Genomic DNA, 27,325 nt, shown 5'->3' on the forward strand with positions numbered 1-27,325 from the left:
CAAGCAAAACACATCAGTTGCCCGTCTGGCCTGCGCCAGTGCCTGTGTGTGTAAACAGAATCTTTTAATTAGGATAATGGACACAGCCTAATCCCCGTGCTTCGGGTGGGCTCCTGCTTAAACAGCAGTTCATTTAAATAAGCTTTATCTAAATGTTAGTCAGCGTTATAACCACACTGCGCCTCCGACTCGGTCCATTTAGCTAAAGCATCTGCAACCTTTAACCCTCTATTATCAGCTCTGATTGTTATTGACAGGCTAATTCCCCTGCCACTGCAGTGCAGGAGATAGACGGGGAGCATTAGCCTTGAGAAATCTGTGACCTTTAGCTGCCAGATTATAGAAGCGTAAGACTTGGAGTTAGAAAAGACCTATTATGTCATCTCGCCTATCTTCCCGTGCATATAGGACTGTCCCTTTCTGTAGAGCTGATCAAAGCTGGGCTGAACCTCACTTGGGGTATCCATGGTGAAACATCTCCCAGCACAGCATCCGCAAGCTGCTCCCACAGCAGATTGCAGCTCCGTGTGTAGCTTGTATTTATTCTGTTGGGGGTTTTTTTTGGTTTTGTTTTTTTTCACTCCCTCCCTTCCTCATCTTGAATGTTATGCTGGAAACTGTTGTGTCAGGTTTAGCTCTCCCTGGTGTTTGTGACCTGGGGAGTATTTGCTCTGGCTCTGAGAATTTCCTGACTGCCTGGATGCCTTGATGTGAAGGCACAGAAAACAGGGGAATGTGCCCCATGAGCCAGAGGAGGAGGAGGATGGGCATTTGGGGAAATGCCTGGTCACCTCCAGCAGCTGCTGCCCTAGCTCACCCATGTTTCTCCCTGTGTGGTTTCTCCCTGACAGCCCTCTATCTGCATTTAATCCTGGCACAAGGTCCCATTTCCCCCTCCACACAGGCATCACTCCTCTTTTCCTTCAGCAAGAGGTCAGAGAGGCCAAACCAGAGAGATGAGAGCAGTCTCTGGTGTCTGAATTGCCCTTGCTCTTTTCCCCAGGGAGACCAGGCTTCTCTATCACATGTTATCCACAGAACTGCCTTTGCTTCATTTCTGCTCATATAAAAACTGCTGGTGCTTTTCAGAAAGAAGTGGTCATGAACATTTTGTATATTATTAAAACAGGGACAAAACTTTTTCTGAGTTCCCTCTTCCCTTCATTTTTTTTCAGTAGCTCTTGCCCCCCCTTTTTTTTTTTTTTACAGTCAAACACTGAGTAGATCGGTAAAAATCTAATTTATATGCATGTCATCATATTTTTATATTCCATTCTGGGCTCTGAAGGTCAAGCCGTGCTGGTATGGGCTCAGGCATACTGAAAGGGTTAGGAATTCTCTCATTAAGATTTGTTAATAATTCAGCTGATGTCTGAGTGAAGAAAGAAGGCTGTTCCCTCTCCTGCAGGTGCTGCAAGGCCTGCAGAAGCGACACACATTATCATCAATAAAGAATGCAGATGAGGGGCTCTTTAGAAGAAATAATGTCACCTCTATATATGCAACCACTCTCTCATATGAAAATCAATGTAAACTTGCTGGTCTTACGGTTAAAATAAAGAGAAGACTTAAGAGATAAAAAATTTGCAGCTTGGCCACAATCTTTTGGCGCGTCACGTAGCATTAAAAAAAAGTGCTGACTGAAGTTGGGTGGGATTTAGGCATTTAAGTAATTTAAAAACTTTTGGAAAATATCTTTGCATTGCTCTTGAGTGTGTTTGCCCCCCATGGTGCAGCCTGGTTAGGGATAGCTGAGTAGCCTCCGAGCCAGCCTGTTTTACAAACAGGGTCTGGGGTAACTAGTGCAGTCTCAGGAAGGCTCATTAGCTCAGGATGAGGTGATTCCATGTCTGTATAGCACTGCTCCTTGTTCCAGACATAGATCCAGGAAGTTGAGGGGCTACCTGGAGCTGCATTGCACCGTGCTCAAGTAACTGGAGACTCTTTCCCTTTGGCGAAAGGAAAGCTGAATATTTCCTTGGCTTTGTGGTCTGTGAAGCTAGAATTGTTTGACAAGTATACTGAAATTACAGGGATGGAGCACATTCCTGCATTACCCTGTTACTAATGTATAACAGAAGAATATAGTTTACCTGACAAGTGGTGATTTTTGTTTTTTCCTAATTTTCTTTTAAATGAAATCACAGAAATTTATTTCCAGCCACTCTCATTCCTTTAAGTCATGTAACAGCTGATTATGTTTGTGCAGAAAAAGAGGAAATGTCTTGGTCTTCTTTCATATCATCCTGCCCTCTCTACCTATCAGAGGAAATAATGAGAATTACGGTTTTTTTACCAGGTTACCCTTAAAACTTATTTTTAAAAACAAATACCTTGAACCTTTCTTTCTAGAGAACCCCTGGTCTCTGTGGATCTGGACAAGTGACATTAAGAATGCAGGGACAGATGCCACCATCTTCTTCCAGATTTATGGAGACAAGGGGAAGTCAGATGAGATGAAGCTGGACAACAATTCAGACAACTTTGAAACTGGACAGACTGACAAGTTCATGGTATGAATCTTGTCCAAGTGGTAAATTTGGCTTGGCATTGTTTTCCAGGGCATTAGCTTCAACCCTGCATGGAAAATCATCAGCATGAGGTCTTTACATTGGTAAATCCTACTTTATTGGAGGTGAAGTTTGGTAGTGATGCAAATGACATGGCTTGTCTTCTGCAAGCAGGGATTAGGCTTAGTTATTGACTCCTCTCTGATTTAGCTCTGAAAAGATGTTCGGAGTTGTCGTTTGTGTGCATCTTTTGCTGACATACAGAAATGGATAATGCACTTTTTTTCCCCTCTATAGATTGAGCTCCCTGATCTGGGCACATTTTATAAGCTTCGGATATGGCATGAGAAAAGAAATCCTTTCGCTGGCTGGCATCTGAATAAGGTGAGGGGACAGCAAGGGAAGATAGATCTGAAAAGCCAGACTGGTCAGAGAGGTCTGCAGAGCCAGTCCTGGGTCACTGCTCCCCAGCTGGCAGTGGAGTTTGATGTGCTGCAGTGGTCAGAGGTGCCTCCCTGTCAGGCTGAGGAGTGAAAGCCTGGAGAAAAGGAGGCTTAGAGGGAAACTTCTCCCTCTACAACTCCCTGAAAGGAGGTCTTAGCCTGGTGAGGTTTGATCTCTTCTCCCATGTAACAAGTGACAGGAAAAGAGGAAACAGCCTCAAGTTGCACCAGGGAAGGTTTAGATTGGATATTAGGAAAGATTTCTTCATGGAAAGGGTTGTCCAGCCCTGGCACAGGCTGCCCAAGGCAGTGGTGAAGTCCCCATCCCTGGAGGTATTTCAAAGCTGTGTCAATGTGGCACTTGGGGGACATGGGTTAGTGGTGGCCTTGGCAGTGCTGGGAGAATGGTTGGACTTAATTACCTTGGAGGGCTTTTCTGACCTAAAAGATTCTGTGTATAGGAAATCAGAGTAATGGGAAGAGGCAGCTCCCAACAGCCCAGATTGGTGGTGAAAACCACATTTTCCAATCCTTCCAGTGTCAGACCACTGTAGTCCCATCTCACTGCTACCAGGGTGTTTTTCCTTGCTCTTCCTACTCTCAGACATTACTACTGTACAGAGAGGCAAACCCACTCCTTCTATGGCCTGTTTAGACTGTCCATAACAAACAACTGATTATAGCAGAGAACTGCTGCACAGTGGAGAATCACCTGCCCTGAAATGCTGACAGGAGGTGATCACCTGCAGACTGGAGGAGGCCACAGAGACTGTGCAGAGGAGAGCAGCACTGAGCTGTTTGTGAAATTAAAAGGGTGATCTACTTGAACCTCAGGCTCTACCAGCATTGATTACCGTGCTATCAGCCCTCCCCTGGGTTGTCTGGGCAGCAAGTTCAGCTCTAAGTTTCACCCATACTCTTCCTGAGCAGCTTGAAGGGCATTAACAAAACACAGGCTTAGCTCTGCATCTGTAAACAACTGTGTTGATAAACCACAATGCAGCGCTTGGAGGTTTTTCTCACGTGCCTCTAATGCAGTTTGACAGATCCTGTTCTCCTGCATTGTCATGGAGCTGCAAAAGCATCCGAAGCCAACACCCACCTCCAGTGGGAAGAGGGCAACAAATACTGCTGTTGTCAGCATATGGTGGGGGAAGGTGTCTGACTGTGGTCTTTATCAGAAAGAAAGTGCTGGTCAGACTTTGGGCCACTGCAATCATCTGTGTTGTTTCTTGCTCATCAAATGATGAACAAGAATGGTTGTGTAGTTATGTATTTCCCTGTGGTCCTATTTTCCTGCACAAAAACTGTGTTCAGGAAGGGCGAGAAGGATCTGGCAGTGTGTCTAGGATTCGCTTTTGGCCAAACTGTCTAAGCAAATGTGGCTAAGATGCATGAAATGCATCAATGATCTTATGGTTGGACTCAAGGATATTGCATGTCTTTTTCGACCTAAATGATTCTATGATTCTCTGACTCCATGAAATCATCCTGTCCATGTACAGCCAGTCTGCTGTTTTCTGGATGCATCAGCCTCATGGCACATGAATCACACCACTTGTACATCCATTTTATTCTCTAGGAACTTAGATGAAGCCTTAAATGATCCAGTCCTCACACGTTTCATGCCAGGTTTGCTTCGTGTCAGGTCAGGCTTTTATTTTCTATGACAAGAACATAAAGCAGCCACCCTGGTCAGGCCAAAAGTCCATCTAGTTCATCTAGAGAAGTGTAAGAAAAGGACAAGCACTTATGATACTTCCTCCTAACGTTCTTCCAGTTTTTGACTATTTAATTGGACACTCACTTCCTGAGCAGATCTACCAAATACAAAGCATTTAATAGATTTTTCTTCCAGCCAATTGTTCAAAGTTTCCAGCCTCCCCTTGAGCAGTTAAACTTTTAGCAACCATAATAGCTTTTGGCAAGGACTTCACAGGCTAGTTGTGCCCTTTTGTTTGCTTACAACTTTGTTCCACAAGCATCATTTGGTGCCCTGTATTTCTTGTGGCAGAATAATGAACAGTTGACCCCTCTTTGCCTTCTTCATGTCACCTGTGATTTTATAGACCTTCATCGTACCCTTCCTTCACCAGACAACTGCAGACCACTATCTTATTTGCTCGTTACTCCTTTGGAAGCTACTACAGATCTTTGGCCAAGCTTGCTGCTATTTTTTGGGTTTTTTTCTCATGCACTGATTCTGAGTAGTGAGAACCAGCAGCACAAGCCCCACCAACGATTTGCTCCATGGGTTTATACAGTGTCTTATGATGAGAAGTTTTAAGTGCCACAGAGTCCTTCAAAACTTTCACAACACCGTGGAGTGATTGGAGAGAGGAGGAATGAAAAGCCATCAGCTATGACTTTGTGCATCACTACAGTGCACGAGTCAGAATTACAGCCTCATTATTAATGTGTTTTGTTTCTCTGCTGCTACCTGCTCTTGCCTCCCTGGCAAAAGCCTGTCAGGAGCTTATTGCTTTTTTGTCTTTAAGCCTCTGAACTCATGCAGTGTTTTGGTTTAATGAAGGTAACTCTGCTGAAAACGCTGACAAAAGAAAAGTATTCGTTCAACTGTGGCCGCTGGCTTGATATAAATGAAGATGACAACGAGATCGTGAGGGAGCTCCCTGCGGAGGGATCTCTGGTGTCTGAAGTCATGCCAGGTGAGAGCCACGGGCTCTGTGCAGGGCTCTTGCTTAGGACCTGAATAGAAAGAAACCCTCTTTGTGTGAGAGATGTACAGGCAGACCGATGCAATTCAATTAACTTCTCTTTCTGGCACTTTCTCTCTGCAGTATTTTCTGTGTGCATCATTAGCTGCATGAAGCCTCAGAAATCCCAGGCTTTTTTTGCTCCCTTTTTTTTTTTTTAGCGAATTTCTCTGTGATGGGAAATGGGAGAGATCTGGCCCCAGCACAATTGCTTCCAGAGTTAGCTGAGTTTTTTTAAAACTTGTGGGTTTTTTTCCCTTAAAATGTGAAATGCAAGGTCTGAGGGATGTTCATGGAAAGCAAGCTTAGCTGAAATGCAATCTACAATTTAACAATCATGTTTAAAGTTTTATTTAGTTATATGCAAATTTATGCAGCTGTATGTATAAATAAATATATAGGAAGTCACACAGAAGAGTAGTGCAAAAGCAAATGCATCTTTCAGTATGTATGAGCAATCCAAACTATTTATTCATTTAATTGATCTGGAGATTTAATTAAGGAAAGCTGCAGAACTTTGCACTGGCTTCCTGAAGCGGCCACTTCTGCCTTGACCTTGTGTCACAAGAACTAAATGTATTTAGGGGGAGAGTTTAGGAGGGCAGAATATCTCGAGGGCTGAATATCCCAGGGTGACCAGTGGGATTTTTCGTATTTCCACCCACACTCTGTAGACCACAAGTCCCCTGTTTTCTGAAATTTCTGCTTTCGGTGATCTGCATGCAGCAGAGCAGTTCCTCAGGAGAGGAAGAGTAATTGTAATTGCAGATGTTATTAAAATGTAAATAAACCTGGTTTTGAAATGTATTTTTAATCAACTGTGGAGAGGGCAGCTTGGGTCCTCACACAGGCACTTCCCTGTGAGGAGCAGTTGTGCTGAACAGAGTCGAGGTGCAGGACTTGCGTGTTGGGCTTGCAGGTGGGTTTTGGAGGGAGGGTGGGAGCAACACTTCTTGTCCCTTCCTTGTGCTGGAGAAGAAAATCCCTCTCTCAAAGGTTGGTCTATGGGCTGGTTCTTCCTTGTGATATTTCTTCCTGGAAATCCTTCACCCAGTGGGATGGGAGGGCAGAGGTGAGGGCAGGGTTGGGGGAGGAAGGTGGCAGCTCAAAATCCACCCAGAAAAATCCTAAATAAAGATCTCAAAGGTGGCAAGGACACAGTTCAAACTCCTGCATAAAGTTTGGAGTCTTGCATGATCTTGGAGGCTTTTCCCAGCCTCAATGGTTTTATGATTTTATGATTCTAGGATTATAAGGATCTCAAGGGGATGGGGCCAACTGGGCTTGTCTTGCTCCATAAATCCAACATGAAAAGCCCATTCCTCAGATCTGTGAGCACTTGTCCCTTTTTAACTCTTTCTGTCTTCCTGCCATGCCCCTGGAAGCTGAAAGTGTTGTTTTCCCCAAACACTTTACCAGGTCCCCCATCACCAGGACTGTTTTGGGAAGGCAGGAGGGGAGGTAGCAGGACTGGGACCTCAACAAGGCTGTGCACTCCAACTCATGAGGCTTTACTTGGAGTGGTCAACATCTTTATGTCCTTCTTTGGTGGGCTTTTATGGGTCCTCTTACTGTTTTGTGTTTTCCTATTTTGGCTTGTTTCCTTCCCCTGGCGATAACCAGGAAGTGTAAAAAGCCAGTACATCAGCACAAGTACCAGCTGGGAGCACGGACACTTAAAGTTAATTACAGGCCTGCCGAAAGACGCAGTAAATTTCAACGGCAATTAATCGCGTGGCTGAAATTGTTTTATTAATTTATGTCTCCCCCAGTGATAAAGTACCGTGTGACAGTCTGCACGGGGACCGTCAGCGGGAGTGGCACAGATGCCAACGTCTTCGTCTGCCTCATCGGCGACCAGGGGGACACGGGCGAGCGCGTCCTCTACAACTGCATCAACACCGTCAATAAATTTGAAAAAGGCAACGTAAGTTCGCACGGCAGCACCTCGAGACAGGTTTTAAAAGTGTGCGACGGTTTCGTAAATTTCATTCGGTTTACCTTTTTCTTTTTTTTTTTTTTTTTTTGTCTTATTCCTTCTTTTTCTTCGAGGCGGTGTGTTTGTAAACTCAGCTGATTTCTTTGCCAGCTCGGGCTAGGGCGGCAGGGGAGAAATAAATCATGTGGACACATCATCGTACAACAGGTTGCAGCTGGAGGGAGGCTTGGGTCAGGGACAGTGTGCCCTTGCTTGATGTCTGTGTGTTCATAAAAGAGTCTCTTGGTTTGCTCCCCAGATAAGTGCTGACTGCTGAAATTGCATCTCCAGATTGGAGTAGGCTTTCAGGAAATTTTCCAAGAATAAAAGGGGAGCCTTTCCTCCTCCATCAATACAGAAAAATTTGGCTCCTGGGGCAAAGGAAGAAAAAGCATCTTATTTGATGTGAAATTCAGAACCGAAAGATTAACATGTTTCCTTTATATTTCCTCCAGTCTCCCTCAACCATCCTGCACTCAATTTTTGTGTCTTAGTTTCAAAGAGGTTTTCAATACATTTTTGTATGTCTGTGTCCTGAATAGAAGGGGTTGGAAATGGCCTGAAGTGAAGACAAAGCTTATTCCCTGAAAAGCTGGAGATAATGAAGAAGTCAAATTGTAGTTAAAGCCTTTGCAGCATTGGCAGTATCAGCAAGCATATAGTGTGCTGGTCTGATCTATGGGGTCAACCTACTTAATATGTATCCAATTTTGGATCTCTAGGGTCCAACTTAGACTAGTAAAATGTAATCAATATCTCCAGAAGGAGATTTTGAGAATCTGATCACAGAACTCTGCAGATTTCCCATGTCTTCTGTCATTACTTGATTGAAGGTTCAGAGTGGAGGGAAAATGAAGATAAAAGGAGGTCATGTTTTCAAAATAGACCATTGAATTTAGGCTTCTGAAATATGCATTAGCACATTGAATTTGCCTTTGACTGTCCAGAATTTCAAATTCTTCACTGAAATCACTGAATTTTTTTAGACTTTGAAGCAACTTTCCTCCAGTATTTCTTTTGCTTGTACGGTCTGTATGTGGAAATGTGGCAATCACAAAGTGTGAGGGTCCATTCTGCTGTTAAATGATATAAACGTTTGCACACATGGACATTTCAAACATCTTATTTTTTGCCTATGCATTTAAATTGTAGATATTTTAGTTTTAAAATGTAGGTCCAAGCTATGAAGTGTGGTGTTTTGTCATTTGGTGAAGCCTAGTTAAGTCAAAATGGTAGCAAAATTAGATATGCTTTGGTGGTGGTTTGAAGACTGTTTCAGTGCAGTTCCAAAGAAAGATGCTTGGTTCACAGAGGATACAATTATGTTAAACACAGATGAAGGCTATTTTATGGGATACTCCCAAAAAATGAGTTATAGGCTAACTTACAAGAAGGAGGATAAAAAGGGAAACATAATTTTGGCAATCAAATCATGTGATTAATAGTATGCAAATGATGTAACCAAACTGGAAACTGCTAATGGAAAACTGCTGTCCTGGCACGAGGAGCTGAAAGCTGATGAATGAATTGGAAGCTGTTTAAGAATTGATCCTGACAGACTTAGGGCTCATGTATTCAAGAGACTGAATGAGTATATCTGCACTGATTAACTCAGATACCCTGTTAAAAAGAAATGCAGCTTAGTCAGTGCGGTCTCTAATCTACAGCCACTTAAACCAACAGTACCTTGATTACCAATTTAACTTAAAAAGTTTGCCTGCAGATGTAAACTAACAGCCTGTGTAGAAAGTAAGATTTAAAGATGCCTCTAAATTAGGTGTTTGCCCTGTTTGGTTCCAGTTAGTTACTTACTCATTAATTTATATCAGCCATTAATAAGTAAGGTGAGCATCAGGCCTAATGAATTAAACTACATTGGCTTTGACTGACTCAGTGAGGTTTTGATACCTTAAATCCCCAATTCAGCAGTTCTGAGTATGTAAGTAACATTGACATATGTGAGCCCACCATTAACACTTTAGACAGTGGCAATATGTTTAGTTGTCTTTATTTTAAGAGCCAGTTTGGAGTCCAGAATGATGAAAAAATTATGATTGTTTTAATGAATTTCAGTATTTACGTAAACACTGCCTTGCCACCATGCTTTCTGGGAGCTAGCTGGATATATGCTACCACCATATGTGCTTTTGGGAGATGAAGGACAACTGAATGACAGTGGTTAGGTTTCTCTTACCTAGAAAGGCATCTCAGCCAGATGGTAACCACAGCAGTCAGTTCTTTCGTTGGGCTCATATGCTGCAGATATGCTGTGTGTTTACAACCAGTATTTACCATACATGTGCCATGTGTGTGTGTGTCTGTACATGTGCCACAGATACTTGTCTGGCCCGATTCTCACAGGAGTAACTCGCTCTTTCAATACATTTCTCTTCCTTCAACTGTTGAGAACTGCTGGTCCCAGTACACCCTTGGGTAACAGAGCCCTGGTCTTGAAGGGCCATCACCTGGGGTAGTCTCTAGGTTGGTGCTTTGAGACCTTTTCCAGGGAAGGAAAAAAAAAAAAAAAAGAGATAAAATAAAAAAAGAGATAAATGTCTCTCATGGGGTATTAAGGGTATTTACCTCTCAACACAGCACATGGAGCAGCTGGAGATACCCCTGTGCAGCCCTGCCCATACTGGCATGCCAGGAAATTAAAAGGGGGTAAATTGTGCTCAGTAGTCCATGTCATTTGAATTTAACACAGAGTAATGTCTTTGAACTGTACCTCTCAAATACCTCTGTAGATTTGGTCTGAAGTGACCTGCTTTGGATTTTCCACAAAGCTCATTTCTGAGCAGGAGTTTGAACTTGGATTTCCTGCCTCTCTCTATGAACTTCTTAATAACCAAATTACTTCTCTTTTTTACAGTTGTGGAGGGCATGCAATGACATGGGAGATTTAAAATGCTGGCAGATCATATATTTACAAACCTAATGTTATACATCTAGGACAAATATTCGAGGTTTCATTCTTCGGTAAATTCGTGCTTTCTCCTTCATCTTGTGAAGAATTATCTTGCAGCATGCTGATGATGGTGGTTTGATTGCAATAATAAATTTGGGTCGTTGGTTTGCTTTTAGGGAGAAATATTGCCTTACCTTTTTTCTTCTCCTTCTCAAAGGCTGATGAATTCTTCGTCGAAGCAGTAACGCTGAAGCAGGTGAGGAGGGTGAGGATAGGGCATGATGGCAAAGGAGGAAGCAGTGGCTGGTACCTTGCCAAAGTGATAGTGAGGGAAGAAGGACAGCCAGAAAGTGAGGCTGTGGAATTCCCCTGCTACAGGTACTGGAAAAACAATGCTTGCAAATTATGCCTCTGTCTATGCATTTGCCAGACTTTGAAGAGCCTAGTTGTTGGTCCATGACTGGAATTTTCTGAGCACAGCTTAATCCTTTTTATTTATTCATTAGTTCATTTATTTTTGCTAAGCCTGAAAGCAAAGAGTGTGGTTTGGGAGGTTTAAGATACAGCTAACTCCCCTTACCAAATGAACAGCAATCTGAATTATGAACTTCTCAGCAATTAGCTCAGCAATGCAGAGAATTTACAAAAGATAAAAACACAACCTTCCAGTACCACATCCAGTGTCACTGCACTTGCCTGCTGCAGAAACACACTCTGCAATCTGCTGGTGTTATTGCATGTGTGGAACGAGGTTCTGGTCCCTCACATGCACATCCCATCTTTCCAGGAGCAATGGGATGCTATTTTTGTGTTAAGAGAATGCAAAATCTTAATGCTGCCATCTCAAGAGCTCCTTGCATGAGGGGGAATGCAGAGATAGTGGTACAGCAGAGGGCTGTAACTTACCTCTATGGGTAGGTTATAAATGTATTCTTCTCTTCCCTAGACAATCAAGTGGCCAAAAGAAATGAGTTGTACTGAGGCTGCTTGTGGGGAGCAAGATGCACAATCTATTCTGGCACTAACTAGGCTCTGCTTCAACATTGCAGCACAAACTAGAGAGAACTAGATTGAAAACATGAGAGACTAACTTCAGAGTAGTTCAGGGTCCTGTAAAGTCATGCTTGCCCTCCCAAGTGTCCACCCTGTAGCATGAACCTTCACTGAGCTCCATTTCACAACACTAAGCACCTATTCTAAAAGGTCATCTCCTGGGGACCAGTGGAATTGTAAAACTCAAACACAATTATTTTTAAACTGCAAACAAAGATAAAGTGTCTAATCTGGTTACTTGTCTCTGGTCTTGGAAGAATTCCACTATGACGAGGGGAGTCAGCCAAACACAAAACAGGAGCCAGCCCCAGCCTCTCTGCATTGCTAAAGCCACGTCACTTCAGAGAGCAAACTCACTGGGGAGACAGCACGGAGCAGCAGATGCAGTGTCATCTTGGTTGTGAAAAGCAAACCAGTTTCTCCCTTCTCAAAGAACAAACCACCACGTAGTCATTTCTGCCTTTTGATCCATATTTAACGGCCATATGTTTTACTGAGTTAAAGCGAGCAGGCTAGACAGGTTTTTCCTTGGACATGAAGTGTCCACGTGAAGAGCTGTTTTGCTCAGACTCCTCAGAGATATTTCTGTGTCTAACTGCACCGTGCATCTGGCTTATTTTAAATACTTCCTTTTGAGTTGTCTCCTTACATGACTGTTCAACTGGGCTTCTTCCCTCAGCTTGGAGAGATGACCCCATTCCCTTTAGCTTCACACCTGTGGATCAGGAACATCAGAATCCAGAGGGCATTCCCCCTCAGGCCAGGGACTGAAAAAGGAAGGAGAAAGAAAACCCAAGGCCTTATCCCCAAAATATTCATGGGGTGAATTAAGGCTTCGGGTTGCCAGAGGTGGAATTCCACTCTTCTTATCTTTCTAAATGTCTCTTCTCCCAAGCGGTATCAGCGTTGTTGTGTGGCTCTATTTGCTGTCCTTGTGCCAGCATTATCTCTTCCTCTCAGATTGAGAAGGTCACATGACTGATCACCATCAAGCACAGGGACAGCTGCTCCCTCTCATTATCTTTGATGCCCGTGTCTCTCGGGAGACTGAGGCATCATCGCAGAGTACGGGTGTCGTCATGGAGTCTGGAGACATCTGAGGGCGAAGGTGCTCACCCACTGCATCCTCCATGTGAGGGACAAACATTTCCATGACCTGCAGCGTTTGGATGTTCCTCTCCAGTCCTGTAGGCCAGGGACAGCTTATGTGCTTGCTGCTTTGGTGGGAGCCCAGAAAGTCCTGCTTCACCTGCCTCTTCAGAGCCAAGATGCTGAAGAAGACTTGGCCAAGAAAAGGCAATGCAAGTGAGGTTAGTTAGAGACTCCATCCAAGGGACACCAGGGAACATTCTGCTTGGCCAGTAGACATGTTGTCCTCACTGCCTTTATCTCCAAGACCTGACTAACTTCCACTCTTCTACACAGCACAGTTCCATAGTCTGGAGAAAACCCATTTTGCTGCTGAGTTCTTACTGAAAGCTGCTCTACTGACCTTCTGCCATTCAGCTGCTTCTGTGAGACAGCTGAAGGACAAAATGCCTCCTAGCAGAAACATATCTCACCTGTGCAGAAAGCTTCACAGACTTCTTACCTCTGTACAAACTAGGCTGCAGCACCATGTGGGGAGCAGATGCTCCAGCAAAGAGCTGGCTAACCAGCTTCCACTGCAGCTGATGTCTTTTAAGATACCCTCATAGATCTTCATTGCATAGAGCTCTCTGAAGTCTCTGTTCTTGTTATTTACATATTCATATACACGACTGTGTTTTGCCTTTTAATCTGAAAGCTTTTTTTTATGACTCTGTAGGATCATCTATTACCTAGTAATCACAAGAGCTCTATGAGAAGAACTGCCTTTGTCGTACAAGGGAGCCAGCAGAGATAAAGAGAAGCTAAGTGGATTAATTGTGAGTTTGTGTCAGATTCAGGTAGAGCGTCAAGGAATAATGACGCTCCCAGGCCTGTGCTTTCAACTCTCTAAACAGTTGGCTTAGAGTCAGTGATTTTTAAAGTGGTCATTTGATCTGTGCTTGCAAGAAGTAAATGCAAATATCTTCTCCAAGTGTGATTTGCAGAATTACTAGTACATCACTTGGATGCACTGCAGTACTATTTCCCCCTTACAATCACATAGCATTATAATATCAGTGCTTTTAGGTCCTGAGCACTGAATCATTCAGTGGCATCCCTGAACTTTATAATACCGGATGGGGTTTAGGCACTGTGACGATGAATTCCATTGGAAAGTTCAAAATTAAGGAGCAAACCTTTCACCCCAGAACTGGAGCCAAACTTTTTTGAAGATCAGAACTGAGTTCTTCAGGTTTCATTTTCTCCTTAAAGTGCTCTGGAAGTCCAGGAATGGACTAGCGGATGTTCTCTAAATGCCTATTTTTTATAGTATTTATATCCCAGACAGAAATGAATTTTCGATCAGGCAAAGTCGTGAGTTCGTGACAGGATAGAATTTTACACACTATAAATCATTACAGCTCCACTGAAATCTTCAGTGATACGTCATTAATTTTTTTCTAAGCATATGGCCCTCACCGTCCTAATTTTTATCCAGCACAAGCATAAGGGAACATCATTAATTCTCTGAAGAACAACAGACAGACCATGAATGGGATGATGCACTAGGAGACTCCTGTGAAAGAGCATTTACTCAATCAAATGCCTAAAATGTTCATCATGTAAACTAGCCAGAGAAATCTCCTTTTCTTGCCTAAAAATAATGTGAAATGTCTATCTATTCTACACATTTTTGTATAGGTTATATTTAAAGACACACGTAAATACTTATGTATCTCTGAATCTAATGGATGTGCTAGTCATTCTAATTGCATGCAGGCTGGATTTCAAATGCTCATGATGTCATACCATATTTTTTACAGTGCTCCCCTCACTCTCTGATCCTCTAGAAGTGGCTTTCATGCTATATTTGCGTCCTCTTTGAGGTTTTGGTCATAAAATATCTCTTTAAAACCAAGTATGTGACACAGGACACAACTACACCCTTGCAAAATACACAGTGGCATGTGAATTACATTCAATGATATAATGTAGAAGCTCTCATAAAACAAAAGATTTTGACAGGTCTTTTGTACTAGGAATATGATGGCACTGCACTGAAAAATTCTATTTTCTGCAGCCTGATGTGTTTATAATTTGTCAATCCATTTGCATTCTCTGTAAGGCTATAAACCCCTGGATGCAATCTGCTTCTCAGCGACACGCTATTGGAATTACACTGAGGTAAAATTAAGGATATTGCTCCATGTGTTCTGAAGGGATGGAATGCAGTGGCATTGCTCATCCAGATATTTTCTCTGTCACTAGAGTAATCTCCTCAAGAAAATAGTTCTGCCATTCCTACCTGTTCTCTTGGTTGAAACAACATAAGGAGCCTTTAGCCACTTCTGCTGATAAACCTCTCTCTTCCTCCTCTGTCCAAAACATGCTCCTCTTCTTGCCATCAGTATCTACCAACATTGGTAGAATGGGAGTTTCTTTATCTAGGAGTGTGTCCTCCTTTTCTGATTCCTTTTTTGTCACCTGTCCTCACTGCAGAAGCAGATATCACTTGCTGTTCTGCACACAGAGATCTGTTTCTTGTGGGATGTATTTTTATCCTGCCACCTTGGTGCAAAAGCAGTTCACCTGGATACATCCCAGGTATCCCTAAAACACCAGCAATGGTGAAGGTGACAGAAAACAGCAGCATGTCCACTGGCAACAGAAACAGCAGCTTGCAGGACACAAAAACCAGCAGCAGGTGAGCAGAAGTGTGCCTACCTTGTGAGCTTCTGCCTTCCTGAAGAACGTGCTGAATTCAGTGGCCCTGGGGTGGTGGACTTCAGGCTCGAGTTTTGTGGGTCCTCCCAGTTAACATCCATGTACACAGAAGCATCTTGACTTTTGGGATGATGCCATTGGATACCTGTCCAAGGATGTGAATCCAGAGCCAGCATCAAAGAACTACATGATACAAAGGTATAAAGGACCAGTTCTCACAGGTAAAATAAAAATCCCCCAACCCTAAAACATCAATAAAGGCTTCCTTTCTTAAGACAAGGTGATATCTTAACATGCTTCCCTTGCACTCTACCCTTGCTCAATTCTTGATGACAATTTCATGTACTCCCCACAGATTTTTCTGCTCCCCTTTCCCACTACACCCCTCAGCCTCCCCTGAGGCACACCACCACATCTGATGCCCTCATCTGATGGTGTTTGTGTGATCATCACATGTTCATGTGTTCATCACCTTCGCGCTGACCACCTTAGCTTTTAGGCCTTTCCAAGCCCATCTGCACAAGACCACCTGGTTTGCAGAGTGAAAGGGAAGAATATGGGGTAGGCTGCATACCTGACAACCTCCCGAAAATCAGAGGGGAGCTGGGGCTGGAGACATGTGTCTGCGTGCTGGGAGTTCTGTGCACCTCTTTTGCATGAGAACATTTGCTGCTCGTGCTTCCAGGGCTGGCTGGCTGTAGCTCACGTTTGGTTTTCTTTCCTGGTGCTGTTTTTTGACATGGTTTCTTTGTGTTTTTTGTTTCTCTCTTGGTGGGAAGAGAGAAGACGAGACTGAAAATATAATATTTCTTCAGATGGATAAAATGGAGTCATTTTGGTCTTCGAAAATATCTGGTTCCTTCTTTGTTCAACTGGTCATGACTGTAAGCTTTGCTGGCTTGTTACCAGCAAGGTGCCGTAGGTCGGTCCAGCTCTCAGTGGGCATTTGTTCATGTCCTCAAATCCTTGTTATGAGGGTCATTTTCTGGTTTCCATACGTGCTGACTCACCATCAAAATCAAAGATGGAAAATTAAATGGAAAGTAAGCTCCTCTCCTTTTTTGGCATCCAGGTCAACCAAGGACAATGTATGTGTCACGGTAGCAACTATGTGGGCGCCTTTAAAAAGGAAGTTTCTAGGGGTTTGTTTTTCCTCTTTCTAGTTCTGGGAATTATTATAGCCATTTAAATACCCTGCATGACCCGGCAGAGATTGCTCACTTGTCCTTTTCTCGCCCCTGCTGGTTTTAAGCAGTATTTTTAGCTGCAAAAGATGCTGCTGCAGATAGATGCATACCTGGGAACAATGGGCACTCTGGGAACTGCTCCTGCTGTGGTAGCACCACTGTGGGAAACCTGACCCTAAACAGATGCTTACAGGAATATCCTGAGTCCTGCAGCAGTCTAGGTTTGAAGTGGAAAGTCAGAAACCTCTGCCAGGGCCCTTGCTGTTGTCATACAAGGGTGGCTGTATGGACATTATGGGGTTGGGGTTGAAAATCCTTTATCCCTGAGGCTGAAGGAGCAACTGTGAAGGTTACCAGATTAGCAATTTGTTCCCCCCCATCTTGGGAGGGGACTTTCACGGAGAGACTGGAGAGGGAACTTCTTGAAATGACATGTAGTGATAGCACAAGGGGAGAGTGATCTTGAGCTGAAGGTGGGCAGGTTTAGATCAGATATCAAGAAGGAAATTCTTTACTATCAGGGTGGTGAGGCCCTGGCACAGGCTGCCTAGAGAGGCTGCAGATTCCCCATCCCTGGAAGTGTTATAAGCCAGGCTCGACTGGGCTTGGAGCAACCTGGTCTAGTGGAAGATGTCCCTACCCATGGCAGGGGATAGAACAAGATGAGCTTTAAGGTCCCTTGCAATTCAAACCATTTTATGATTTTCCTTTCAGAATTTTTTCCCTTGAGATCATGTTACAGCCTGCTTTGTGCCCAGCTCTCTTTTTTTTTTTAATTAATCTAGTTGAATCATTAAAGCAATGTTGAGAAACAGAGGAAATCCTTCCTTTTTGCTGGTGGCAGCTGCCTGCACATTCCCAACCCTGAAAATGGGAACAACACAATTCATCCCCTTCCTGGTGGAGAAAAAAGGGATATAAACACTTACCTGTAAGGAAGGGAAAAGAGATGATAAACTAATGTACAGAAAGACTGAAAAAAAGAGGGGGTTTAGTAACCTACATGCTATAAAGGTTGCAATCAAGGGTGTTAGTAATAAAGGCTGCAAGTCTCTCTGGTCAATGAAGGTCAATGATTTCAAGAGACTGAGACTGCCTGTTCACAGGAATAACTTGTGGTTGTGGAGTTTGTGCTTTTTAGGCAGATGGACATCACAGCAGATGTTTATCCACTGTGAGCAGGGTTCTCTCTCTCTTCTTGGAAAAATGGAGGTTTAAAGCGTGGCTGCCGTATGGTCTGGTCAAGCTCCTGCTAAGTTAACAGAGATACAGAACCCTGTAAAAATATCTTTTTTGACTATGGTGTGGATTTGGAGTGTGTGTGGAGCCAGCCTAGATTTTCAAAGGTCTAACAGGTGCTAATTATTCAGAGATAACTTACTTCTTTTTGTAAACCAGATGGCTCGACAAAAATGAGGACGATGGTCAGATTGTCCGAGAATTAGTGCCTGCTGGGGAGTCACCAATGCTAAAAAGTGAGTTCAACTTGGAAAAAAAAAGGTCTGGGTTTGAGCTGTACATGCAAATGTTTACTTGCTTTATTCTTCTTAATAATTCTTGTCAGGTCGCAGTAAATCTACTGGGCTTTTTTTTTTTTGCCACTCTTATGAAAGAAACTGCAGTAGGTCACTCAGCTGGAAATGCCTCTGACTCTTAAATTCCAGTTTATGAATGGGATTAATTTGTATAATAGAGCATAATTGCAACATTATATGTGTAGAAAGAAACTTTGATTTCTAATGTTGTGATTTGTTTAAGAACTGCTTTCTTGTAGAGCTTTCTCTGAAGGATCTTGAATTGCCACTGCTTTAGTAGAATAAATTCCGTTGAATAATTGTGTTCACGGAAGAAAATCACCAGAAGTGTTATATTGGCCTTTTCTGGAGAACCAGGGCTCCAATACTACAATTTTCTTTAGAAAATGGTGCCTACAGATCTCAGGTTGAGATGATTTTTGTTTGTTTTAGGAAAAAAAAAAGTAAAATGTATTGAATTGAATTGTAAGTATAAAAAAGAGTTAAATATTCTCACTTGCCTAAGTGCATTTGTATGGCTTGGGTAATCATCTAACAGTGAGAGGGAGGCATACAGAATATTATATGCTTACTAGTGTAAGTGTTGGATCTCTTATGTTCTGGTAAATAACTCCAAGGTGTGACAGCTTCTCCAGCGTGGCCCTAAGATGCTGGATGCATGAGTGGAGGGCAAAGTCCTTCCTATGTCTGTAGCTGGATCCTTCCTCCCCTATATCTTGTTTGAAGCCAGGCTGAGCACTGGAAATGCCACTCACATGTCTGTGTTTTGTACATCGATCTCACTTTAGATGTCAGTTATCACATCAGCGTGAAGACGGGAGATATCCCTGGTGCCAGCTCAGACTCCAAAGTTTTCATCAAACTCTACGGTGAAAAAGCAGACTCCAGCAAAGAGGCTCTCCTAGTCTCTGATAATGATCTAGGCAATTATTTTGAACGTGGTCGAGTGGATGAGTTTACTTTAGATATGAGGGATATTGGAAAGGTAAGAACCAATTACAGGCGTCTTTGTGCTTCGTGCAAGTGTCTGAATTCAGAATCAAATCAACACACAGAACTGAATGTGATGAAAGAACCTCTGACCTTTGCACTGGTTATTAAGGAACACGTTTTACATAGACTATTACATCAGCAGTCTAGTGTACATGCTGGCATGTGAAGAGTGCTTTACGTTTATAGCTAAATACATATATACATTATTTACATGAGCACAGTGGAAGAACAAAGTGCCAGGGTGAGGGGATTGTGGTACATTGAGTAGATTCTGTTGTGTGCATAAATTCTGTGTGGTTTTTCCCTGCTCTCTTGGTTTTTGTTTGCTTTTTAAAAGATCAACCGAATACTGATTGGACACGACAACGTGGGTCTCCGATCTGGCTGGTTCCTGGCCAGTGTCCAGATCACAGTTCCAGTCCAGGGAAGGCAGTACATGTTCCCCTGCAACCGATGGCTCGACAAAGACGAGGCTGATGGCAGGGTGGAGGTGGAAGTCTACCCCAGTGAGATTGTACCTATTGAGAAATGTAAGAGGACGTGTGGCTGTTTTATAGCTAGGACTAAAAATGTATTGCTAGCACTCTTGAGGACAAGGGCGTTAGACAAGATAGATGCAAAAACCAAAAAGTCCCCACCCTTAAGAGCAAATGTTGTTGAGGAAAGTAAATTATTCTCATGTTTCCTTTTCTGAAAGGAAATGCTCCTGAAAAACATTACGGAGTTTTTCATCTCCGTTTCCTGAGACTATATGAAAAATTTGCATCCTGGGCAGCATAACACAGCACAGAGGCACTGTGCTTCTTTGTTGCAATATCAGTGGGTTCTGCTTTTTTCACGTTTATCTGGCCCCCTCCCTTTTTTTGTTTTTCACATTCATGTGCCCCATTACTGCACCAGACATGTCCTGTCCTGTCTGTGTTACTCCCATTTCCTGCAAGGGGGAAGCTTTTTGACAAATATGGACCAAATCCCTACTACCCACTTGACTTTTATCAGTAGACACATTTTCTTTTAAGGTCATGGTTAAAATTTGTCTTCAGATCCTGAGAAAGGATGCTATGTTTTCACCTACTCCCTGTAACACCCTCCCTTTTATTATACTAAGGAGATCATTTAATCTCTCTGTGGCTAATACTGAAATGAAATTCCCTTTTAAGGCTCTGTTTTGCACCCCTGTGGCACTGGCTTAGCACTTGTAAAAGGCAAACTGTTAGGTTAGTCCTCAGTGAAGACTTCTGCTATCTCACATTTAGTTTGGATAAGAGCAAATGGTTGGCTACGTAGACATTAGTCAAGACAAGGTAATTTAATTTTGAATCTGAGCCCTCAGGAATGTTGTTATCTGGGCTTCTCTCCTGATTTAATTGCTTTATTTTTGGACTAGTGATAAACTATGAGGTGTCTGTAGTTACTGGAGACGTGCGAGCCGCAGGCACCAACGCCAAAGTGTTCATGCAGATTTATGGTGAGACTGGCAAAACTGAGCTGATCATCCTGGAAAACAGATCCAACAACTTTGAACGGGGAGCCACAGATGTCTTCAAGGTACGATGGAGGCTGTCACTGCCATTTCTAAGAGGGGAAAGAAAGGACCAGCCAAAACTGAGACATTGATAGAATAATTGGTCCAATTGTATAAAAAATTTTTTTAAGAAAATTGCAGGTCTGATGGTATGTGCTGTCCTCTATCCATATTTTTGGGAGCTTTTGTATTTCTTTTGTGAAGTTTTGTGTTTTGTGGAGGGGCTTTCATCTTCTGAGGGGCTGATAGCAAAGGGGCCATTGAAGTCTGTGATCTAATAGCGGTGTTTGTTTACATTTACTTCCAAAAGGGAATACTCGTGTTAGGTCTCAAAAGGCCTTTGAGTGACACTTTGGGATTGACCACATGTTATTGTCCCATTCTGATGTCTAGCTGGGGAAAGAAACCCCACATCTGTATAAGAATATAAGGAATCCCAGCTTGGCCTGTGGTCACACGTGCCATTAACCACAGGTACGTGTGCCAGCCCTGGAGGGGTTGGCAGCTGTAATTTCTGTGAACGTGTGAGAGCCCTGCAGATTTTGCTGTCTGTAGCGCTGTTCCAGTGAGTCACAGTGAGGTGTACAGCACGTTCCTCCTGCTATCAGAATGGTCAGAATTTAGGTTTTATACTTGTTATGCCCCACTCCACTCAGCGGGCTTAGGGGAAGGTTGTTTCATTTACTTTGGTAGGTGTGTGGGATAAACAACAAAATTCTCAGGAGGCTCAATAACAGACTTTTACTTGCAAACTTTAGAACATTAAGGTAGAATAAGGTGCTTGGCAAACTTTAAAATGTAGCCATTTCGATTATTATCATCTATAGAAATGCAGCAATATGAAAGCATAAAATTAACACTTAAGAAAGCGTATGAGGGAAAAGAAGGAAAGAGAAACAAAGGATAAGAGTAGAAAGGTATAGAGTCACCACCCACGAGTTCAGTGACAAGACTTGACTGTTGCAATTTCTGTGTCCTTTGGTCAAAGTGATGGCCACAGTCTTGATCCATTGAAGATGGGGGAAGCCCAGACACAAATTTCAGTGGGTTAATAAATGCTCAGGCTAGGTGGAAATACCCAGGTACCTCTCCTGGTGGTGGGGGGGGGAGTTTTACACTGAGCACTTCAAGGGTCTTTGATGGTTCATGGCCCCTTCTAAGACATGATGGCTGCCTTTTCCCTCAGTGTAGTCGAGCCAATTATGCCACATCAGGTGGCATGAAAAACTTCAGGTCTACAAGCCAATGTCCTGGTACTTCCCTGGAGAAGAGTTTTCACACCTGAGTCATTTGTGTAAGGGAGGACACTGGCATGACAAAAAGTACTATCCCAACCTCTCAGGATCTGCTTCTTGTCAGCCTCTTCCCTTACCTGGCTGAAAACCCAGCTTGCAGCCTCTGGTGGTGGGTGTGCACCCACTCTGCACCTGGGCAGCACCCCGGGATTGTTTGAGCCATTAACAATTAACATTTCAGTCTCACACCTCCTTCTGAGCAACCCAGCAGGGTATCTGCAGGGGTGAGAAGCCTTAGACGTAATTCAGGCGGGTGAGCCAGGGCCTGGCTAATCCAGCAAGAGGTCCCAGGCTGATGAGGCTGAGCAGCAGGTTTGGATCACAGCATGGACAGGCATCCTCTCCCTTCTGGACCAGCATCGTTTTCTGCTTCATGAGCTTGGGTTTTCTGCCCAGATAAACAGAGGTCTGGGGTAAAGGAATGCTCTTAGTTCTTGCCCTGTTGAGGTCAGGACATGTCAGAGCCACATGCTTCTGTATTGAAGGAGAGACCAACATCTGGACAGTGAAGCACATAGTCCAGATGGAAGTGGGATTTAAGGCACATCTGTCATATGTGCTCACAGCACAAGGCTCAGCACAGTGGTGCCTACGTCTCCCTTTGAATTTGCAGTCCCACAGAGGCTGGATTTGTCTCATCACAGCTAAACTTGGAGCTAATTGCTGAAGCTCCCCTAAATCATCAAGACTGGGGTATTCTTCCTGCTGTCACTGGCCAAATGGAGGTGCCTTTAGAGGTGTATTTTTTAGATCAGTTCACCTCCTCCTGCCTCATTTTCTTGCTTTACAGAATGGAGTAACAGATGTTTATCCATTTTTAATGAATTCTCTGGGATTTCAAATGGCTACTACCTTATAAATGTTTGCTTTTTTAAAACTCTCTATAATTTTAAGATTAGGTTTCTCTGATTTTAAAGGAAATAAGCTTTCAAAAATTTATGAGTAAAAGCTATTAGCCAATATCAGATTTATAATAAAGCCATATGTACAGTGTTCTGTTTACATAGCTATGCTTATATCCTCTCTCAGATATTTATTGCTAGATTGGAAAGTTATACCCATTTTCTGTAATTTTTTTTGTAAGCACACAAGGCAGAATCTCTGAAACATAAATAGACAGATTTTTCATCTCCTTCATAGTATGAATATCTACAAAAGATATGGGCAAGAATAAGATTCTGTGAGCTACATGCTAATAGGAAATGCTATCAGTTACGGACAAGGCATGCAGGATAATCACAGCAAATCTAAGGGAAAAGCCATGTAAGGAAATACACATTCTTTATGTCAGGACAGCTGGATCAATTTTAGTTTTCTGATAAGCGTCTTGTGGGCAATTGATTTTGTTTTAATCTACGAAATGCTTCTAGACTAAAACCTTACATGCCTAATTCCAGATTTCAGCCTGAAGCAAATGTTTGCAAGTTTTATAACATAAACAGTGCCTAACAGCATAAGCAATGATCAGAAACAAGTCACTGGTTGTTGAAGAATTGTGTGGAGTAAAATCTTCCATCCAACTTCATTAGGTAGTAATCTGGACAGATAATCTAAACCAAGGAGGTTTTGTGTCTGCTGTACTGACTAGAGAGATGTAAATCTTCTTACTGATCAGCCTTCTGCCACTGATGCACTGTAGCCAATAGTGATTGTATCCTCTCTGCACACTAGCAAAGTGTGAAAATAATTCTCCAATTTTCTGGATGAGAAGGAAGGAGAAGGTCAGTCCAAACTCAGGGTCTGTGTCAGAGATCAGCTCATCTGAGTTAACTGCCTTTTCATTATGCCATTATTGCCTCTTACTGGGTTCATGTTTTGTCCTAAATGTAAAATATATCTTATTGTGAATTTTGAAAGGCCTCATGCACTGAGAATCTGTAAAAGCCTAGAATGCTGTTTTGGAATATTCACTTTTAATGGCAACATAGAGACAATACTGGTGAGGAGAGTAAGGGGGAAGTAGAGAGCCAAATAAGCACGGATTCATCTTCTGCCCTCACCATGGTTGCCTGGAATGTCTTCAGCTCAGTCTGTTCACATGAGATTTGGTAATGGGGGAGGTATGAAATGGTAAAGCAGGAACGAAAAAAAAGTAAAGGCAAACTTGCATAAAAAATTGTTCTTACCCTTGCTTAGACATTTTGGGTGCTAGAGGCCGTGCTCCCCATTTTTGAGAGTACACTTTATGAAATTGAGATGTCTTATGTCTCCCTGGGTGACGACTTTTCCTTGGCAACAGAGGGAGGCTGCAGATGTTGGCAAGATCTATAAGATTCGGGTAGGCCATGACGGGACAGGCATTGGGGATGGCTGGTTCCTGGAAAGCGTCACGCTGAAGCGGCTGAAGGCTAAGGAGTCTGATAAAAAGAAGCAGAAGAAGAAGAAGAAGTCTGAGGAGGAGGAGGAGGAGGAGGAGGGGACCAAGGTGGACGAAGGAATGGATGTCTACACATTTGTGGCACACCGCTGGTTGGCTAGAGACGAGGGGGATAAGGAGATCGAGGTGGAGCTGGTGCCTGACGGGGAATCTGACCTGGAGGGTAAATATCAGGGGGAATGTGTGTGTGTGTGTGTGTGTGTGTGTGTGTGTGTATGTGCATGTATCCAGCAGCTGCATGAAGGATGATAACCACACTGCAGTGCTCGGCAGGACCACTTATTCCCCCTCAACTGTCCCACTGCCCAAGGCCTGCAGAGCTGCTTACCCCTTGCTTTGGTTGATCAGTGCTGGGGAGGAAGAGGATGGTGGTTATACTAAGGCAGAGCATGGAGGAGACAGTTTGAAGATGGAATTCTGTAAGATTCTCCAAGGATTGTCTGAGGCACTGGGGTCAAGAGTCCCACAGGTTACCACTGTGGCCGAGAGTCTAGCAAGCTGTAACTATCGTTATGGCTGGAGGAAGATGAAGCTGCTCATATTTTAAGCTAGGTGCAAACAAACTCCAGGCAAAACCTTTCTGTGCTGGCATTCTGGGGTTACATGCTTGCAGGGTGAGCCACGGATTTGATGAAGTGTGGCTATTTCTGGGCTCCTCCTGAATTGCCTTTGCAATTTTACTTGCAGAGAATACGTATGAAGTCCGCGTTCTCACTGGGACTGTGTGGGGGGCTGGGACGGATGCTAATGTCTTCTTGAACATCTATGGCTTAGAGAGAGGAGACACGGGTGAGCGCCAGCTGAAAAGGTCGAATAACCTCAACAAGTTTGAAAAGGGACAGGTAATGCATGAACTCAACTCACTCAAGCGAGCAGAAGGCTGGCAGAGCTCTCTCGGTTATCACGCTGGCCAGTCAGTACAACCTCTTCTCTCCAAGGCTTGCCTTCTTTCAGCTTAAAGCTCAAACACGTTTTATTTCTGAAATATGTAAAGCAAAATTCCTCAAAACATTTTCCAGGGGAAGTTCATTTGAATAATAAGCCAAACAACCAATTCCCCGCTGGAGACACCTTTTGCATCTGCTTCCTGTAAGCATTCTGGTAATAATGCTTCCTCCCAGGAATACTTGAAAACCACAAACTTTAAATTAATATTGGAGAGCGTTTGTGAGGCAGCTCAAGTATGTAGGTATTTAGGTTGCAAATACTATTCTAAATGTTCCACTCGACCAGTCAGGGAATAAAAACAATATTACACGGTCTGCTGTAATTACATTATAATCCAGTCCAATTAAAGAACATCTCTAGTAGATTGAGTATTTGCCTTAAAAAAGTTTATGAACAATTAACAAGCTACTGTTATAACCAGGAGTTTTTCAAAGAACAATTTTGAATAACAAAAAAAAAAAAAGAAAAAAAGAAAAAAATTATGGAAACAAAAAGCAGCTGTGGAAAACTTGCAATCAAGAAAAAAAGAGCCTAAGGTTGTTAAATAAGCTGTTAGCTGTGATTTATGAGCTTGGCACCGGTGAAACTGCAACCTGCACAGGGTTCTTCATTCAGTGGGAAGAGCTCCAAGCTGCAAATGTAATGCTCTGTACTCCTGGGAGTACAAACCTGAAGTCTACCAACATATTAATCACATTAAGATGTTTAAACTGTTATGATAGCAAGGACCATCCTGTCACACTAACACAGTTAATAAATGAACCTCTTGGTTGTGGTAAGTGACAAAGGGAGGACATTCTGCGTTTTGAAATAAAGCATATGGGCTGTGTTTTGGGGCCATCCTGTGCAGAGCCTGGAGCTGGACTCAGTGATTCTTGTGGGTCTCTTCCAACTCTGGTATCCTATGACTCTACACAGAGGTGAACAGGAGAATTTCTGTGGAGTCAATATGTTTCTGATCAGTTACAGTTTCAATCTGTGGGAAAATACCAAGCCCGAAAGGAATGATATGTAGGAGAGATGAGTTAAACCTAGAGGAAGCTGAAACTGGGATGAAGTAAAGAGAGGAATGAAGGGTTGAGCAATCCATGGCTGCTCCATGAAGGAGCCAAGCATATTTTTGTATACACACACAAAGAGTACCAGGAGAACTTACAAATAGCTATTTTTTAATGGGGAAAAGGACTACCCTTGGCCATTTACTGCCTTTCTTTCCTGCTTTGTGTGCCTTTTGCCTCCTGTGCAGGTGGATGTGTTCACCGTCAAAGCCATTGACCTGGGTGAGCTGAAGAAGCTGCGAATTCGCCACGATAACTCTGGTACCAGCCCGAGCTGGTACCTGGAGAGGGTAGAGATTGTTGACCTCAAGGAGAGCACCACGTGAGCACCCTGCTGCACCCTTTTCACATGCTCAGAAAAGGGTTCCACGTTCTCAGGAGCCTGCAGAGTTGCAGGGAGGCAGAGGAGGTGCAGAAGGGCATCGTCGTAGCCCCTCACCAGCTCACGGGGAACAGGCACCCTTTGGGAGCCTAGTGGTGATTGTGCCATTATACTGAGCGGGGGGCCATTCTGGGGTACTTGTGTGTGGGGTTTTGCTGTCCCAGCATCTCTGCAGCTTGGTAACCAGCAATATTTGGAAGGGAACCTCAGGTTTTCTCTGTTTCTCCTGGGAGGGACTCAACTCTCCCTCCTGGAAAGGTCCTTGAGCAGAGCCTACACTCAAGCATTTCCCTTCTAGGCCTCACTTTGGAAGTCCATGAGCTCACATTTCAGCTGTCTTTTGTACCAAATCGAAATGTCTGAGCCAGAAGCAAATCCTGATCTGAGCAAACTCCCGTGATTTTCACAGAAAGCTGGATGAGCAAAGACTGGGCTGTTCAAAACCTGAAATACAGGCTTGCCCTTGAGCTGGAGCGTGCTTGAAACCACATGTGCTTAACAGTTGCACAATGCTCTGGTGGGTGGGACCACTTATAAGGACCTAAAGATGAGTCCAGCCTTCATAAACATAAAATGCCTGAGAGACGGGAGGTTCCCTTAAGTTATTTAACTTTTTCTGGG

At 43.3% G+C, this 27,325-nt stretch overlaps 1 protein-coding gene across 1 annotated transcript in view; it reads left to right on the forward strand.

Annotated features, from left to right (window-relative positions):
- Positions 1 to 27,325, forward strand: part of LOXHD1 (lipoxygenase homology domains 1) — a 152,649-nt gene that overhangs the window by 51,297 nt on the left and 74,027 nt on the right. The window contains exons 11-22 of the mRNA XM_018078765.3: positions 2,353 to 2,513; positions 2,808 to 2,894; positions 5,487 to 5,622; positions 7,443 to 7,597; positions 10,774 to 10,934; positions 17,990 to 18,066; positions 18,915 to 19,111; positions 19,457 to 19,649; positions 20,507 to 20,667; positions 24,179 to 24,479; positions 25,004 to 25,158; positions 26,511 to 26,644. Of these exons, the coding sequence (XP_017934254.2) occupies positions 2,353 to 2,513; positions 2,808 to 2,894; positions 5,487 to 5,622; positions 7,443 to 7,597; positions 10,774 to 10,934; positions 17,990 to 18,066; positions 18,915 to 19,111; positions 19,457 to 19,649; positions 20,507 to 20,667; positions 24,179 to 24,479; positions 25,004 to 25,158; positions 26,511 to 26,644 (1,918 nt within the window). The remainder of the gene's footprint in view (positions 1 to 2,352; positions 2,514 to 2,807; positions 2,895 to 5,486; positions 5,623 to 7,442; positions 7,598 to 10,773; positions 10,935 to 17,989; positions 18,067 to 18,914; positions 19,112 to 19,456; positions 19,650 to 20,506; positions 20,668 to 24,178; positions 24,480 to 25,003; positions 25,159 to 26,510; positions 26,645 to 27,325) is intronic.

This window comes from Manacus vitellinus, unplaced genomic scaffold, assembly GCF_001715985.3.
Source record: "Manacus vitellinus isolate BGI_N305 unplaced genomic scaffold, ASM171598v3 scaffold_42_pilon, whole genome shotgun sequence".
Taxonomy (NCBI): Eukaryota; Metazoa; Chordata; class Aves; order Passeriformes; family Pipridae; genus Manacus; species Manacus vitellinus.